Source organism: Pelophylax lessonae (genome assembly GCF_965119305.1).
Source record: "Pelophylax lessonae genome assembly, chromosome: 7".
NCBI lineage: Eukaryota > Metazoa > Chordata > Amphibia > Anura > Ranidae > Pelophylax > Pelophylax lessonae.
Genome location: NC_138774.1, coordinates 155,728,416 through 155,743,561, shown reverse-complemented (window position 1 = coordinate 155,743,561; position 15,146 = coordinate 155,728,416). Strand labels below are relative to the sequence as shown.

Here is a 15,146-nt window from a genome sequence, read left to right as displayed (position 1 = left end):
CATACTCAGTCAGCCTTAATATGGTTAAATCAATGTGAATATCTCATGAGTTAAAGTATTCTCTATATGCATATTACCTTGCTCATGTGGGCATCCTGCATCGGCAGTAAAGGAAAAGATAACATCATGTATGTCATCAGCTGCTGGGATATCATTGCTTAACCTTTTCTGTAAAATAATTGTAAGGGAAAAAAAATTCAAAGATTACAGATAAGTGGTTATAAGTAGCAAGCGTCATCAACCTGTTACTTCTAGAATGTGTTTTCAGAGCAAAATTGACTTTACCTGAAAGGGTACACCTTTTCTAGGTTTTTGCTTTGCATGCTCTTTACAAAGCTTTTTTGGCCATAATTCTCGTGGGTCACAGGAGTGCACTGACTTTTGCTCTCCTATGACCCTGAGCCAGCTGATAGCGAACCGATTCCCACTGCGAAAGAATCCCGACCATATTGTTGGGATCCACACAGCTGCCTGACAGCTGGCTCCAACTCTCAGCGCACACCTGAGAGCCAAAGCTAGCTGTGCCTCTCCCCTCTCCAGCCTAGCGCTCTAGTGAGTACTGGAGGGGCAGAACAGAGAGCAGTGACTGACAGTCACTGCTCTCCACTCTGAGCAAACCAAGAACTGAGCAAATCAGCAGTCATGTATTTGCTCAGTTCTTGGTCTTAGAGCCAACTTGGGACAGTTGCAGTATAGAGGTATGTGTGTTTTCTTTTTTCTTGAATTAACACACAAAAAAGAAAGACATCCTAAATCACACAAGCCAAAATTATATGGACACTGCTCCAAATTATTCAGCTTCCTGGAGAAGTATACTGTTAATGCTATAGCATAAAAATACATTTTTAGACAAATTTGAGCTTTTAGTTTTGTGGCAACAGTTCTGGCCTCAACCCTCTTGAATACTTTTAGCCATCTCTTTGTCAGTTTATTAGGTGCAGTCCCAAAATTCAGGCACCAAAAGAAGATTGCTCATTCCTCTATAGCTTCTCAAAGTCTCTTTGTGTAAAGGTGCAGAAACTTTGCTTTGCCTGCTTCCAGACTGCTGCCAATTAAAGTGTTCACTACTAAAACACTATTGAAATTCAAAATGCTCTTAAAGGATACCAAACCCCAACAACATAAAATGTAATATACTGATGCTTAGATGTGGTGGTTGCATTCATTTTAACAAAAATGTAACAAAAAATTCCTGCAAATCTTGCACGTGAAAATAAAGCAAAAGAAGCTTGGAATAAAAAAAAAATGCAGCCACTAAATCAAGGACTAGTAAACTGCAATATAAAAAAAAATATATATATAAAAAAAAAAATAATAATAATTATCAAGCATTGTATGCATGAAAACTGTATGCAACACCACCTCACCTCACATCTAAACATCTTATTCCTCCAATGTGACTTTCTCATATATAGGCCACATTAGTGGACCTGTGCAACGTTTCTAATTGCAATTATTTTTGTTAGATTAGACACATTTACTAGTTTAATATGCAAAGTGTTCTCACTAACTGATCAAATGCTGCATGTTTTCTTTTTTTGTTCTGCCATAAGAAACAATACAAGAAAAATGTGTTTGGCTTCTACGTTAAAAGATCTAGTTCATAACTGCATATGGGGTAATTTTACTGCGATTCATGGGCATCTGACCACCCAATGTCCTGATCTTTGACCACAAAGTCAGACTCCCCAAAGAAGCTTATCCAAACCATTTTCTTCACCAAGTGCTGCATCGGCTCTAAGCGCTGTGTGAACTGCATGTAGCTTCAACTACATACAGTACACAGTGTCAGGTTCTGGGTGTGAGACAGAGATTTCCCGTCTCACACCCAGAACAAAACAGAGTCGGTCTGAGTGGCACTTAGCCATTCATAGGCAGCTTTGTATTTTGTTGAATGAATACAAAGCTTCCTCCAATCTGCTGAGTTGGAGAGTGTTACATCAGTCCACTGTCCGCCTTAGCCAATCAGAGGAAGCTTTGTATTCACAGAAGACAAAGCTGCCTATTAATGGCTAGGCGCCCCACAGACTGGCTCCTATTTTGTTCCAGGTGGGAGACAGGAAGTCTCTGTCTCACAGCCGAAACCCAGCATTGTATACTGTATGTAGCTGAAGCTACATATAGTTCATGAAGCGTTCAGAGCCATTGCAGCACTCAGTGAAGGAAATAGCTTGTTTGAATCAGTTTGGTCCAAACAAACTATTTAAAGTGACAGGAAACCTAGAGATCTGTTTTAAAAGAGCAACATTTACTTGTATGCAAAGGCAAACTTCAACTTAAAATACCATTAACGAGATACAGCACAAATAAAGAGACAAGTGTATAAACTCTTCTTACCTTTTCTGGTACACACTGGGTTGATGACGGAGGCTCAAAGGATGAATCTATCGTTAGCTGGGACTCAGTTTCTGGTTTACATTTTCCATCTGTGGGACTGGAAGTGTACAAAGAAATGACACTGCAGTGCAGATATATTTTGGTTATTCCTAGGTGTCTGATTTTGCAAACAGCCAAGTATTTGTAGAAATGTGTAGTACCCCTGCTCTTGCAATGAGTCTATACACTAGTTTATATTTATTTATATAACTTCCTGTGTACATTCAGTGTGTTATTCTATACAGCATTGATCTGAAACGATATGTGCATTTTATTTCTAAAGTATGTGTATTCATAGATGTGAAATAGACATTGCAAAAAAAGGAAATTGAGACTACCTATAGTCCTACAATACAAGTACAAAGGCGTACGTAATTTCAAGTTTAAGGCTCATTTATCTGTAACCCGGACTGTAGATGGTAACTGCTGCAGAACTTCTTCCTTTGTTGCTGCTGTATTATCTTTCTGCATTGTGGACAGGGTTAGACTGAATATTCATTAATGCATGTGTGAAGCAGTCATCATTAAGGAGATCACCATGCAATGCTCATCCAAGGAGTGTCTCAAGCGCTGCGGGCAGCCATCTTGGCTGGGTCTGGATCAATCCTGGAGGACTGTGATTGGCCGATGCAACAATACAAGGGAAGGTGTGTCTGCTGGTTGCTGAAAGGAAAGGGGGGGGGCTGAGGATGGAAAAGAGGGGACTGTCTCAGCAGGACTGAAAATGAGGAATCACAGCAACTTCTATCCCTGTTTATGGATGTGAAATGAATCAGAGCCCGCTTCCAGAGACCCAGAAGACTGTAAGAGACTTACATTATAGAAGTTCATCTGTTGTCTGCTAGAAACCGTTGTGCTTTCTACAAACACTGGCCAGTGGGATAAAACCAAGGCTGGTATAACAAGATAGGACTGCCTTTATAAACTACTAGGTAAAGGCAATTTAGTTCTGTTGATTATGGTTATTTTGGTTATCAGACTTCGGCAGGTGTTTAACCACTTCAAGACCAAGCCTATTTTTGACAGTTGTTTACAAGTTAAAATTAGTATTTTTCTTGCTAGAAAATTACATAGAACCCCCAAACATTATATATATATATATATATATATATATATATATATATATATATATATATATATTTATTTATTTATTTATTTTTTTTTTTTTGAGCAGAGACCCTAGAGAATAAAATGGCGGTCCTTGCAATATTTTACACTGTATTTGCTCAGCGGTCTTTCAAACGCAACTTTCTGGAAAAAAAACACACTTCAATGAATTTAAAAAAACACGAAAACAGTAAAGTTAGCCCAATTTTTGTATAATGTGAAAGATGATGTTACGCCCAGTAAATCGATACCGAACATGTCACGCTTTAAAATTTCGCACGCTTGTGGAATGGCAACAAACTACAGTACTTAAAAATCTCCATAGTGGACGCTTTAAAAAATTTTAAGTTACTTGTTTGAAGCGGTTTAGAGCTTCTTGTGCTATAATTATTGCTCTTGCTCTGATGATCGCAGGGACACCCACATGTGTGATTTGAACACTATTTACATTTGCAGGCGCGACTTACATATACATTTTTTTTGTTGCGAGCACGGAGAGATGGGGCGCTTTAAACTTTTTTTTTCCCCTCTATTCTTTACATTGTGTCTTTAAAAAAACATTTTCTGATAGCTTTTATTGCTGTTACAAGGAATCTAAACATCCACTGTGACAGTAATAGGCAGTGACAGGTATTCTTTATGGAGGGATCTGGGGTCTAAAATACCCCAAACCCCTCCTCTGCACTGTAAAAGTATTCAAAATGGCAAGATTGGTATTTTTTAAAACTTTGTTTTTTTTAAAAACCGACGCCGTTGGCTGCCAAGTAAACCGGAAGTGATACTGTGATGTCGCTTCTTGTTTACTACACGACTACTATTACGACCCGATCAAAGCGGATTCCAGTGGGTCTCCGGCCAGACAGCGGTCATGCCGGCTGGTTGTTCGGGTCTCCTGTTGGGATGAAAGACCCAGGCAGAGAGGCGGGATGTCCCCTCCTGCTGCTTGTAATAACAGCTGATCGGCTGCTTAGCCGCATCAGTTGTTATTACAAGAAAGCCGACTGTGGTACCAGGGTGATGCGCAAAATGATGTACAGGTACATGATTTTGCGGCAAGTGGTTAACCATATCTCTCAGAGTAACATTATGGTTGTATTGATTGTTTGTACAGGTGCATCTCATAAAATTAGATTATCAAAAGGTTAATTTATTTTAGTAATTCAATTCAAAAAGTGAAACTCATATTTTTATAGATGCGTTACAGAGTGATATATTTCAAGCATTTCTTTCTTTTAATTTTGAGGATTATGGCCAAATTCAGTAGCTCAGAAAATTAAAACATTACATAAGATCAATAAAAAAAGGATTTTTAATACAGAAATGTTGGCTTAATGAAAGGTATGTCCATGTACAGCATACTGTAGTATGCACTCAAAACTTGGTAGGGGGGTTCTTTTGCATGAACTGCTGCATCAATGCCTGTGGCACTGCTGAGGTGTTATGGAAGCTCAGGTATCTTTGATAATGCTTTTCAGCTCATTTGCGTTGTTGGATCTGGTGTCTGTCATCTTCCTCTTGACAATACCATACAGATTCTCTATGGGGTTTAGGTCAGGAGAGTTTGCTGGCCAATCGCACAGGCGTCCTGCAATTTGCAATGATTCGGGATCACAGGCAGAATCGATGCGACCCGATACGCCAGTATGTGAACAAAGTCCTAAGGCCTGTGGACTTTGTTTATATTTGTATCATTACTCCTTTGCAAACTTCAGGCTCCGTTCAAATACTGGAGTATTGGACCACGGGCAGAATTGCCGCAATCCCAAATCATTGAAAATCGCGGGACACCCATGTGATTCCCGTAAATTGCAACGGCACCCCAAACGTGGTGTGATTTCGCCATGATTGTCGCCCGACGAACTGCGGTAAAATCGCACAAACAGAATTGCGGGACACCTGTCGCCCAAAAGAAGTTCTTGCACTTTTTTTTGGGAGACAGGCGTCCCACAATTCTGTTTGCGCGATTTAAACTCAAATTGTCGAGTGAAAAGCACGGCAAAATCGTGCCACATTTGGGGTGCCATTGCAAGTCACGGGAATTGTATGGGCGTCCCGCGATTTGCAATGATTCAGGATCGCGGCAGAATCGATATGCCAGTATGTGAATGGAGCCTTAAAGTTCTGTTCTTGCATTTACACTGTTTTGTAACTCTGCAGAACTTCTTCCCCGTAAAAGTTACTTTGCATTTTTTCAGATCTACATGTCTGCCATTGTTACTTTCATGCATTTTCAATGTAGAGGTTATGTAAGGTTTCATAAAATGTTTTGCTTGGAGCCTGTGGGGGTCTGAAGACTGCCATGTTTTTTTAATAGTAGGTAGTGACAGGGAATTCATTTTTTGCCTTGAATTCCCCACAACGGAAGTCGTCTGTTTTTGTTTACCTGTGGTACTGACCGGTGCACTTATAATATCATGAATGCTTTAGAAGTCTGCCTGGTCTGAGAACTGACAGCTGCTAGGAGGGAGTAGAAAAGTTTCTGAAAAGACCAATGCAGTCAGCAGAGCAACTAGCTGGAAAAGCTTTAAGCCTGGTTTATACTGGCGTAACATGGGATCCAACATGTGAGAGCACAAGTCGCATATGTCAAATTCAATATTTCCCTATGAGAGCCATCTTAACGGATCCGACACAAGACTTTAGAAAAGGTCCCTGCACTGCTTTGGTCCTACTTGGATACAACTTCAACGCCACAGAGTGTAAAAAGTCACATTAAGTACGATCAAAGTCGAACTGAAGTTGCAGTACAAAGTCAGATCGGAAGTCCCGCGTCTTGATGTCAGAGCAGTGTGAACCTGGGCTTAAAGAGGTTGTAAACCCCAAAAAATTTTTTTTATCTTTTTGCAAGCTGCAAGAGAAACACATAATGAGCTAGTATGCATCGCATACTAGCTCATTATGAAATACTTACCTTAGAACGAGCCCCCCGCCGTGCCGTCCGCTTACCTGTATGACGGGCGACATGTCTAGTCGCCCGTCTTTCGGGATCGCGGCATCCGGCCATCTGATTGGCCGGAGCCGCAGTGACGTCACTACCACGCACGCACGCGCGGGAGCCGACGGTCACGGCACGGGGCTCTGAAGGAACGGCACTAGCGGCCGTTCCTTCAGAGCGCATGCGCCAGTGATGTTACTGGCTGCATGTAAGGTAAATATCTCCTAAACGGTACATGTTTAGGAGATATTTACAGTACCTATAGGTAAGCCTTATCATAGGCTTACCTATAGGTACAAGTTACAGAGGAGGGTTTACTTCCTCTTTAAAAAAGGCAATGTAAAGCTTAAAAATGATGGACGAATTACCAATAAAATTACAGCAGCATATCTTAGTTAATTGAATTGAGATAACTGGATACTGACCTTTGAGCAACTGGTCCTTGAGCAACAGGCTCTGCACATGCAGCCACATTCCATATCTCCTCTTTGCTGATATTGTCTTTTCCATTTTCTGAATCTGTAAATAACAATAATAATAATAATATAAAAATAGAACCATTTACTGTCACACTGAACTGAAACTTGTGCAGGGTAAAAGTGAACAAACCAAATGTAAATGAATAAAACAACGTTAGAAAATGCATTCTAAAAAAATGGATTTTTGTAAGATCTTACCGTAAAATCCTTTTCTCTTAAGCTCATTGACAGACGTAGTCTTCTTGATTCTCAAGAGCTGGGTTATGTTGTCTCCGCAGGAGTAGGACTAGGCAGAAAGACAAAACGTTCTGGCTCCACCTTAGGGGCAGTCCCTGAGGGTATATCCTCCCTCTCTCTGCTACAGGGAATCAGTTCTGTTCTAAAGCAGTAACAGAGAATTTAACCCAACCCAACTCAATGATAGAGGGGCGGGTACTACGTCTGTCAATGAGCTTAAGAGAAAAGGATTTTACGGTAAGATCTTACAAAAATCCATTTTTCTCTATCGCTCATTGACAGACGTAGTCTTCTTGATTCTCAAGAGCTGGGACATCCAGAAGCAGTGCCACAAATGAGGGGTGGGATTGACAAAAATCAAAATCCAATCTAGAAGGCCCAACCGGTGCCAAACTAGAAGTTTTAAAGGCTCATTATAAACAAAGAATGAGACTCAAAAGAAAAATTTCCAACGGAAAAAACCCTCGAGGCAGACCACTGGTCTCCTCAAATGGCGGCCTGCAAAACCTTGCGGCCAAACACGGCTTTAGATGATGCCATTACATCAACTTTATAATGTTTTGTAAAGGTATGCACCGACGACCAGGTAGCCGCCTTGCACACCTGGACCACTGACGCCTGATGGCGAAAGGCCCATGACGCACTAAGTGCCCGAGTGGAGTGCGCCTTAACAGGGAACGGGGGCTCCCGACCCTTAATAGAATAAGCCTGTACCACCGTCTGTCTGATCCATTTGGAAATGGTCGCGGCAGATGCAGGCAACCCCTTTTTGGGTCCATCCGGGATCACAAAAAGTGAATCCGTCTTGCGAAACGAGTCTGTCGTTTTTAAGTATACCCTGATCGCCCGGACCACATCCAAGGAGTGTAAAGCAAACTCCCGAGGATGACTGGGCTTAGGACACAGGGAAGGTAATACAATTTCTTCATTTAGATGAAATTCTGAAACCACTTTTGGTAGGAAGGATGGATTCGGACGAAGAACCACCTTATCTCTATGAACCACCAGATATGGTGAACGACAAGATAATGCGGCCAGTTCTGACACCCTGCGTGCAGAAGTAATAGCCACCAAGAAGGCCACCTTCTGGGACAACGTAGGTAGAGGAATCTCCCTAATATCTTCAAAGGGAGGTTTCTGAAGAACCGACAACACTAAATTAAGATCCCAGGGTGGTAACGGCGCGCGCACTGGCGGAGCCAGATGTCGCACCCCCTGGATGAAATTCCGCACCAAGGAATGAGTAGCCAAAGGCTTCTGAAAGAAGATAGCTAATGCTGAGACCTGACCTTTGATAGTACTCAAGGCCAGTTTCTGCTCAACCCCTTGTTGCAGAAAAGCTAATATTCGACTAATCGAATAAGACCGTGGACGGAACCCCAGAGGTTCACACCATGCAATGTAGGACTTCCATGTACGATGATAAATCTTTCTGGAAGTCGCTTTCCTTGCTTCAACTAGAGTAGGAATAACTGAAGCTGACAAACCTTTGTCCTTCAGCACCTGGGTCTCAATAGCCAGGCCGTTAAAGCCAGCGATCGTAAAGCAGGATGGAAGATCGGTCCCTGAGACAGTAGGTCCTCCCTGAGAGGAAGTCTCCACGGGACGTCCGCCACCAGTCTGACCACGTCGGCGTACCAAGCTCGACGAGGCCAGTCCGGAGCTACCAGAATTACTGGAATTCCTTCCTCCTCTACCCTGCGAAGAAGTCTTGGCAGTAACGCGAGAGGAGGGAAGGCATACATTAGCTGGTATTGCCCCCACGGGGCGATCAGTGCGTCTGCGGTCTCTGCTAGAGGATCGCGGGAGCGAGCCACGAATCTCTGTACTTTCCTGTTGAATCGAGATGCCAACAGATCCACATCCGGGGTGCCCCACCGTAGGCACAACTGGTGGAAAACGTCTGGATGGAGAGACCATTCCCCCTGATCCAGAGTCTGACGGCTGAGATAATCTGCCTGCCAATTTTCCACCCCCGGAATGAACACCGCAGAGATCGCTGGAACAAATCGTTCCGCCCAGCGAAGAATGCAAGCCACTTCTTTGGCCGCTCGGACACTCTTGGTGCCCCCCTGGTGATTGACATAAGCCACGGCCGTGGCATTGTCCGACTGGATCCGAACCGGGCTGCCCTGGAGCTGCTCGGTCCAGTGAATCAGACAAAGTCTGATCGCTCTCAGTTCCAATACATTTATCGGTAACCTGGATTCTTCCGGGGACCAAAGTCCCTGGACAGATAACTGACCGAGAATTCCTCCCCATCCGGATAGACTGGCATCCGTGGTCACTATCGTCCAATATATTGGCAGAAATGACTTTCCCTGGCTGAGCATCGGAGACCGAAGCCACCAGACCAGAGACTCTCTGGTCTGTTTGCTCAATCGGATCTGATTGTCCAGGGATTCCGATTCCATCTGAGAAGAATCTCTTGCTGAAGAATTCGGGTATGGGACTGGGCAAATGGGACTGCTTCGAAGGAAGCCAACCCCAGAACCCTCATGCAAGTCCGAAGGGAAGACCAGCTGTTGGACAGTAACAACTGGACTGCTGATTGAATCTTTCGGAGTTTCCCTACCGGAAGGAAAACTCTTGTCCTGACTGTGTCTAGAATTAGACCCAGATATTCGAGCCTCTGGGTGGGAACCAGAAATGACTTTTGCTGGTTCACCAGCCACCCCGAATTCCTGTAAAGAAATCATAATAATTTCTATGTTTTGTAGCAAGGTCTGAGGAGACTCTGCATGAAGCAGAAGATCGTCTAGGTAACCAAGAATCGATATGCCTCTTTGGCGCAGTAGTGCCAACATTGGGGCCAACACCTTCGTGAAGACCCGCGGAGCCGTGGCGAGACCGAAAGGTAACGCCACAAACTGATAGTGGCTCTCTTCTATGGAAAAGCGTAGAAACCGCTGATGTCCTGCGAAAATGGGAATGTGAAGATATGCGTCCTTGATGTCTATGGACGCTAGGACATCCCCTGGATGCAGGAAGGCTGCTACTGTGCGAATGGACTCCATTCTGAATCTTCTTATGTTGACAAAAGAATTGAGTGCCCTTAAGTCCAGAATTGGACGCACTTTGCCCTCTTTCCTGGGTATTGTAAATAGGTTTGAATAAAACCCTTGAAACCGTTCTGTCCAAGGAACGTGGACTACCACTCCTTGTTGTAGTAAATCCGTGACTGCTCTCCGCAGATCTTCTAAACGATCCGGGGATAGTCGGATATTGGAAGGGAAGAATCGCGCCGGTGGGAGAGATCGAAACTCGATCTTGTACCCTGACCTTATGACTTCGCAAACCCACTTGTCCGGGATTCTGGAAAGCCATGGATCCGGGAACCGGCGAAGACGTCCCCCCACCCCAATTATGGGTGGGGGCGCACCTTCAGGCTTTGGACGATTTATCTTCAGGTCTGGAGGGGGCGGGCTTTTGCTTGCCCGACCAACGTCCCCTGAAGCCTCCTGAAGGAGCTTTGGAGGACTTAATTTTTTCACCCGCGGGACGAAAAAACTTTTTGTGAGCAGAGAAAGAAGGCCCTCGTCTTTGACGAGTTCCTTTACCCTTAACATTTTGCGGTAAAAAGGTGCTCTTTCCACCCGTGAGATCCTTAATGATCTCATCTAAGTTGGCTCCAAATAGACGCTCTCCTAAAAAGGGGATATTAGCCAATGCTTTTTTTGGAACCTTGGTCGGCTAACCAACCTTTTAGCCACAGTGTATGCCTGAGAACCACTGCTGAAACTGATGCTCGCGCCAATAATGGAGTGGCGTCTAACGCCGCATCACACACAAACTGTAACCCCTGTATCATTTGTTCCAACAAATCTGATACCGCCTGAGGGACCTCTTCTAAGTCCCGGCGTAACCACTTGGTCCATTCAGTTACAGTCTGCGAAACCAGACCAATAGCAATTATTGGTCTGAAAGCTGATCCAATCAAGGAAAACATGGTGCGAGACATAGCTTCTATCTTGCGATCCACTGGATCTTTAAAAGACGGAGCGTCTTCTAAAGGAATAACCATGGCTTTATTCAATCTAGCAATTGGTGAATCCACCACAGGTGGTTCTGTCCATTTCTTAATGAGGGTTTCCTCAAACGGATAACGCCTGTTAATGTGTTTAGAAATAGCAGAGGTGCGTTTTGGCAGACTCCATTCTTCTTTGATTGGATTGCCAAAACATTTGGGCAATGGAAAAACCTTCGCCACTTTGATGCGTTTTTTAGTCCCAAAAGGGATTTCAGTTTCAGCTATTTCCGACGGAATACCCTGTAATCTTAAGGTTTCTTGAACTGATACAATGAGTGCGTTTACCAACGCTTCCTCTCGGGCTATGGCTGATGCCGAAACATCCTCCTCACTGTCTGAAGAGACAGTACCCGAGACACCAATCCCAGATGAAGTACCTGCAACTGCAGAAATAGGCTCAGATTCTGAATCCGAAGTTTCAGATAATAAGGGGTTAGGCGGGGGTCGCTTTCTTGCGCCCTGTCCCTGACAAGCCACTTCCATCCGGGACACAAAAGTTTCCATAATAGCTGACAATGATTCAACCGTCAGTGGGGTGCTGGAGGATTCTCCCCCTAGCGCAATAGCGCCCCTCAGAGTACCTGCGAAATGCATTGTGGTCAATGCTAACCCGAAGTAACACACAGAGGCATTCGGAACAGAGGCTGGGATACACATCCACCGCCGCAATACAAAGAAAGGGGGAAAGGAGATACAGGGTGCTGCAGATCCCCGGAGAATATCTTCCTAAGACCCAAAAAAACGATTTTGTACTGCCGAATTGCCCAGTGCCAGGAGGGCACAACAAATAGTAAGAGGCTAATTGTCACCTTATAGTGTATGTTTTTTGGAGAATAAAACAGTATTTCACTATTGGAGGCTATTTGTTCTTCTATATCTTTATGTGTATGGGGGGACTACATGGTCCAACTCGAGTAATATAGGAGCCAGAGATCCAAGCAATCGAGGAGAGGTCTGATCCACCCAATAAAGGGATCACAGGCGTTGGGGGTCCTTGTGACCTGCTGCTAGCTGGTAAGAGGCCACGGTTGTCACATCCCAGCACCTGGAGCACTGTGAATGGATTAATAAGAATTCACCAAGCACAATTTTGATTGCATGCTATTGCTTGGACTTTTAAACACTACTTGGAGCACATTTATATATTTATTTTTTTATATATTCTTATGTGATTTTTGTATGGAATTCTTTATATATCTATTTATTGGTTCACTGATCCACACCTTTGTGGATTAATTTACTTTGAGAAGCACAAACACTTCTGAATTGAAATTGCACTGGTATGCACTTTTCTTTGCTAATTGCACCAATAGTAGATCATATATATATATTTGTAGCAATTTTTAATCACATATATTACACTTTAAATCACCTATTAATTTTTATAACACGTGATATATTAAGATTACCAGCGCCTTTTTACCTATGATATATATTTAAAGGTTTTGTAATATTTAAATGTGTTTATGTTTGTTATTTTAAAAGTGACATACTGACAGACAAATGGCACTAACTACTAAAAACACACAAACACAGCTGCACAATTATTTCTTGAAAATTGAACTGAATTAAAAAAAAAAAAAATTGAAGATTTCCTAGGTTATAGAGAAAATGTAGAAAAGTTAATTGCGCCTAAGTAGTACCCTGAAAAATGTACCTTTTATCTGGAATTCTTCCTGGAAATAGCAGTGCACTTCCTTGTATGCAAATGTTTCTAGGCACTCCCGTCTCTACAGCATATCTGTAAAATAAGATCTAAAGCTGGATACACACTATACAACTTTTGTTGGTAGATTTCCTTTAGATTAAAGCCCCGTACACACTTACCGATTGTCGGCCGTAAATATTCAGCCGCCGACCGATCGGCCGATTGTAGGCTTGTTAGTATGATGCTTCCGACAGCGCATTTTCGGCCGAACAGAATCTGTCGTGCAGACTTTAAAATATTTGTTGGCCGTCACCAGAACGGCCGATTGTTCGCCAGTCAGTACAGAATTCGGCCGACAAACAGCAGATTAGCAAGACTGGGCATGCTCAGAAAGGAAAAAACACACGGAAAGTTAACCATCACATGACATCACTTCTGCAGTCGGCTGTTGTTGGCCGACAAAATTTGTGTGCAGTCTTTAGCACTTTTCAGCCGACAGGACAGCACCGGACAAAAGACGGCCGATCGTTCGGCCGACATTCGGTACGTGTGTACGGGGCTTTACCTTCAACTATGTAGTACAAGGGCCTGCCTGATTGCATACAAATTGAAAGTGTTTAGGTCTGACCTCATATTATATGGTTTTGGTAAATTTAAAGGAAAAAATCTAAAGAAAATTGAATAGTGTGTATCCAGCTTTAGGCATTGCTTCCCCTGACTGCTAGTCTCAGGAGATTTACAGTAAGATTTAATAATGTTACTTCAGTACTGCTCATTGTTCTTCTTGCGGGAGACTTTGACACGAGGAAGAGAACCCCATACGACTACCAAGATGGCCGCCTTCGCACAGCAATAGTGTAGAACGAGGCATTATAGGTCAGTAATGGGGAAATATAAACTGCAGGGGGACCACAAGTAACATTGGTGATTAGTTCTATGCCTCCCGCCTGCCTTTTTTTGAGACACAGCTTTTAGAGTTCAGTTAAACGCCTAATAAAAAGTCTGAAATATTTATTTATAAGAGATAGATCGGACTCACATTCATGCACTATCATTATTTTTCAATTACAAAGACTACTTCCATGTAATGTCTGCATTTGCCACAAAACATAACCCCTATGCAATTTCAGACATACAACCCAACAATCAAACTACTATTTATAATATTCCACTTCCATTTATATTAAATTGAATTTCACTATTTCTGGTTTGCCTTCTCCAAACTGGCAAATCCCTATGTCTATTGAAAGGCAAGCTGTTAATCATTGGATTTGATACACATGTACTGCTCGTTAAAGCATATCTAAGCTTAACATTATAAAACATAATATATGCATTAGTTCCCCTTTTTTAGGATAAGAACATTTTTTAGCAAGTATAGAAAATATGTGTTGATCTTGCCAGAAATGCAATGTCCTTGTCACTTCCTGTGAGTTGAAAAGTTAGCACAATGATATCTCTCTTTTGTAAAACACTATTCCCATTAATCCACCATGTCACAGAGATTAACAAAGGCAGACAGGTTTGAAGTCCAGCCCGTGTGACAACCTTGGCTTTTTCCATAGATACTAGAAAGTGCAGATACAAACTGACAGGAAGTATGTTTGCAGCATTTCTAGGTAAACAAAAGAAGAAAAAAAAAAATCTAAATGCAGGTGCCCTATTTTAGGGTTGATAAGCTGCAATATATTACATTTTGGTTTTGGGTTTAGATATGTCCCACGTGTTCACCTACCCAAGCACTTGCCAGAAAGACACATATAGACATCTTCCAATGGGGACACTAGTTCTGGTAGCCTGGGGGTCCCAAAGAAATTCCCATTATTTTTAGGGATTTCCCCTCACTTCCTGTTTGGCTTTGGGACAGAAAGTGAATTGACATATCTGCCATGGGACACAGATAGCAAAAAAAAAAAATCTAACAGGGGTTATAACCCTCTCTTACTCTATCCAAAATGAAAAAATAAAAATGCCTATAGTTCTACTTTAAGTCAAATCAAGGCTTTTTACAGAGACCTCATGCCTCAAAAAATTTCAAGCCTGTTATACACGGTTAGAATTTTGACCGATTCAAAGGAACAGTGAATTTGTTGAAAAAGCTGGACTAAAAAATAGGGCAGCACTTTACAAAATAAAGGGAGACAAAATAAAGGGAGTATGGCTACAATACATTTCAAGACAACAGGATAGGGGGGTCCTGCTCAAAAAAGCTAACAATCCAAAGGGAAGAAGAAGTGATACAAATAGTAGTAACTAGGGTTGCGCTGATACCAAGCATTTGCGCAATTATCAGTATTTGTGCAAATTCTCCAATACCTGAAACCAATACTTTCA

The 15,146-nt window shown here is 42.6% G+C and overlaps 1 protein-coding gene across 1 annotated transcript in view; it reads right to left on the bottom strand.

The window, feature by feature from the left end:
- Nucleotides 1–15,146, bottom strand: part of LOC309560922 (synaptotagmin-like protein 2) — a 218,634-nt gene that overhangs the window by 67,095 nt on the left and 136,393 nt on the right. The window contains exons 4-6 of the mRNA XM_082264612.1: nt 6,844–6,937; nt 2,338–2,434; nt 78–168 (exon numbers count right to left, since the gene is read on the bottom strand). Of these exons, the coding sequence (XP_082120738.1) occupies nt 78–168; nt 2,338–2,434; nt 6,844–6,937 (282 nt within the window). The remainder of the gene's footprint in view (nt 1–77; nt 169–2,337; nt 2,435–6,843; nt 6,938–15,146) is intronic.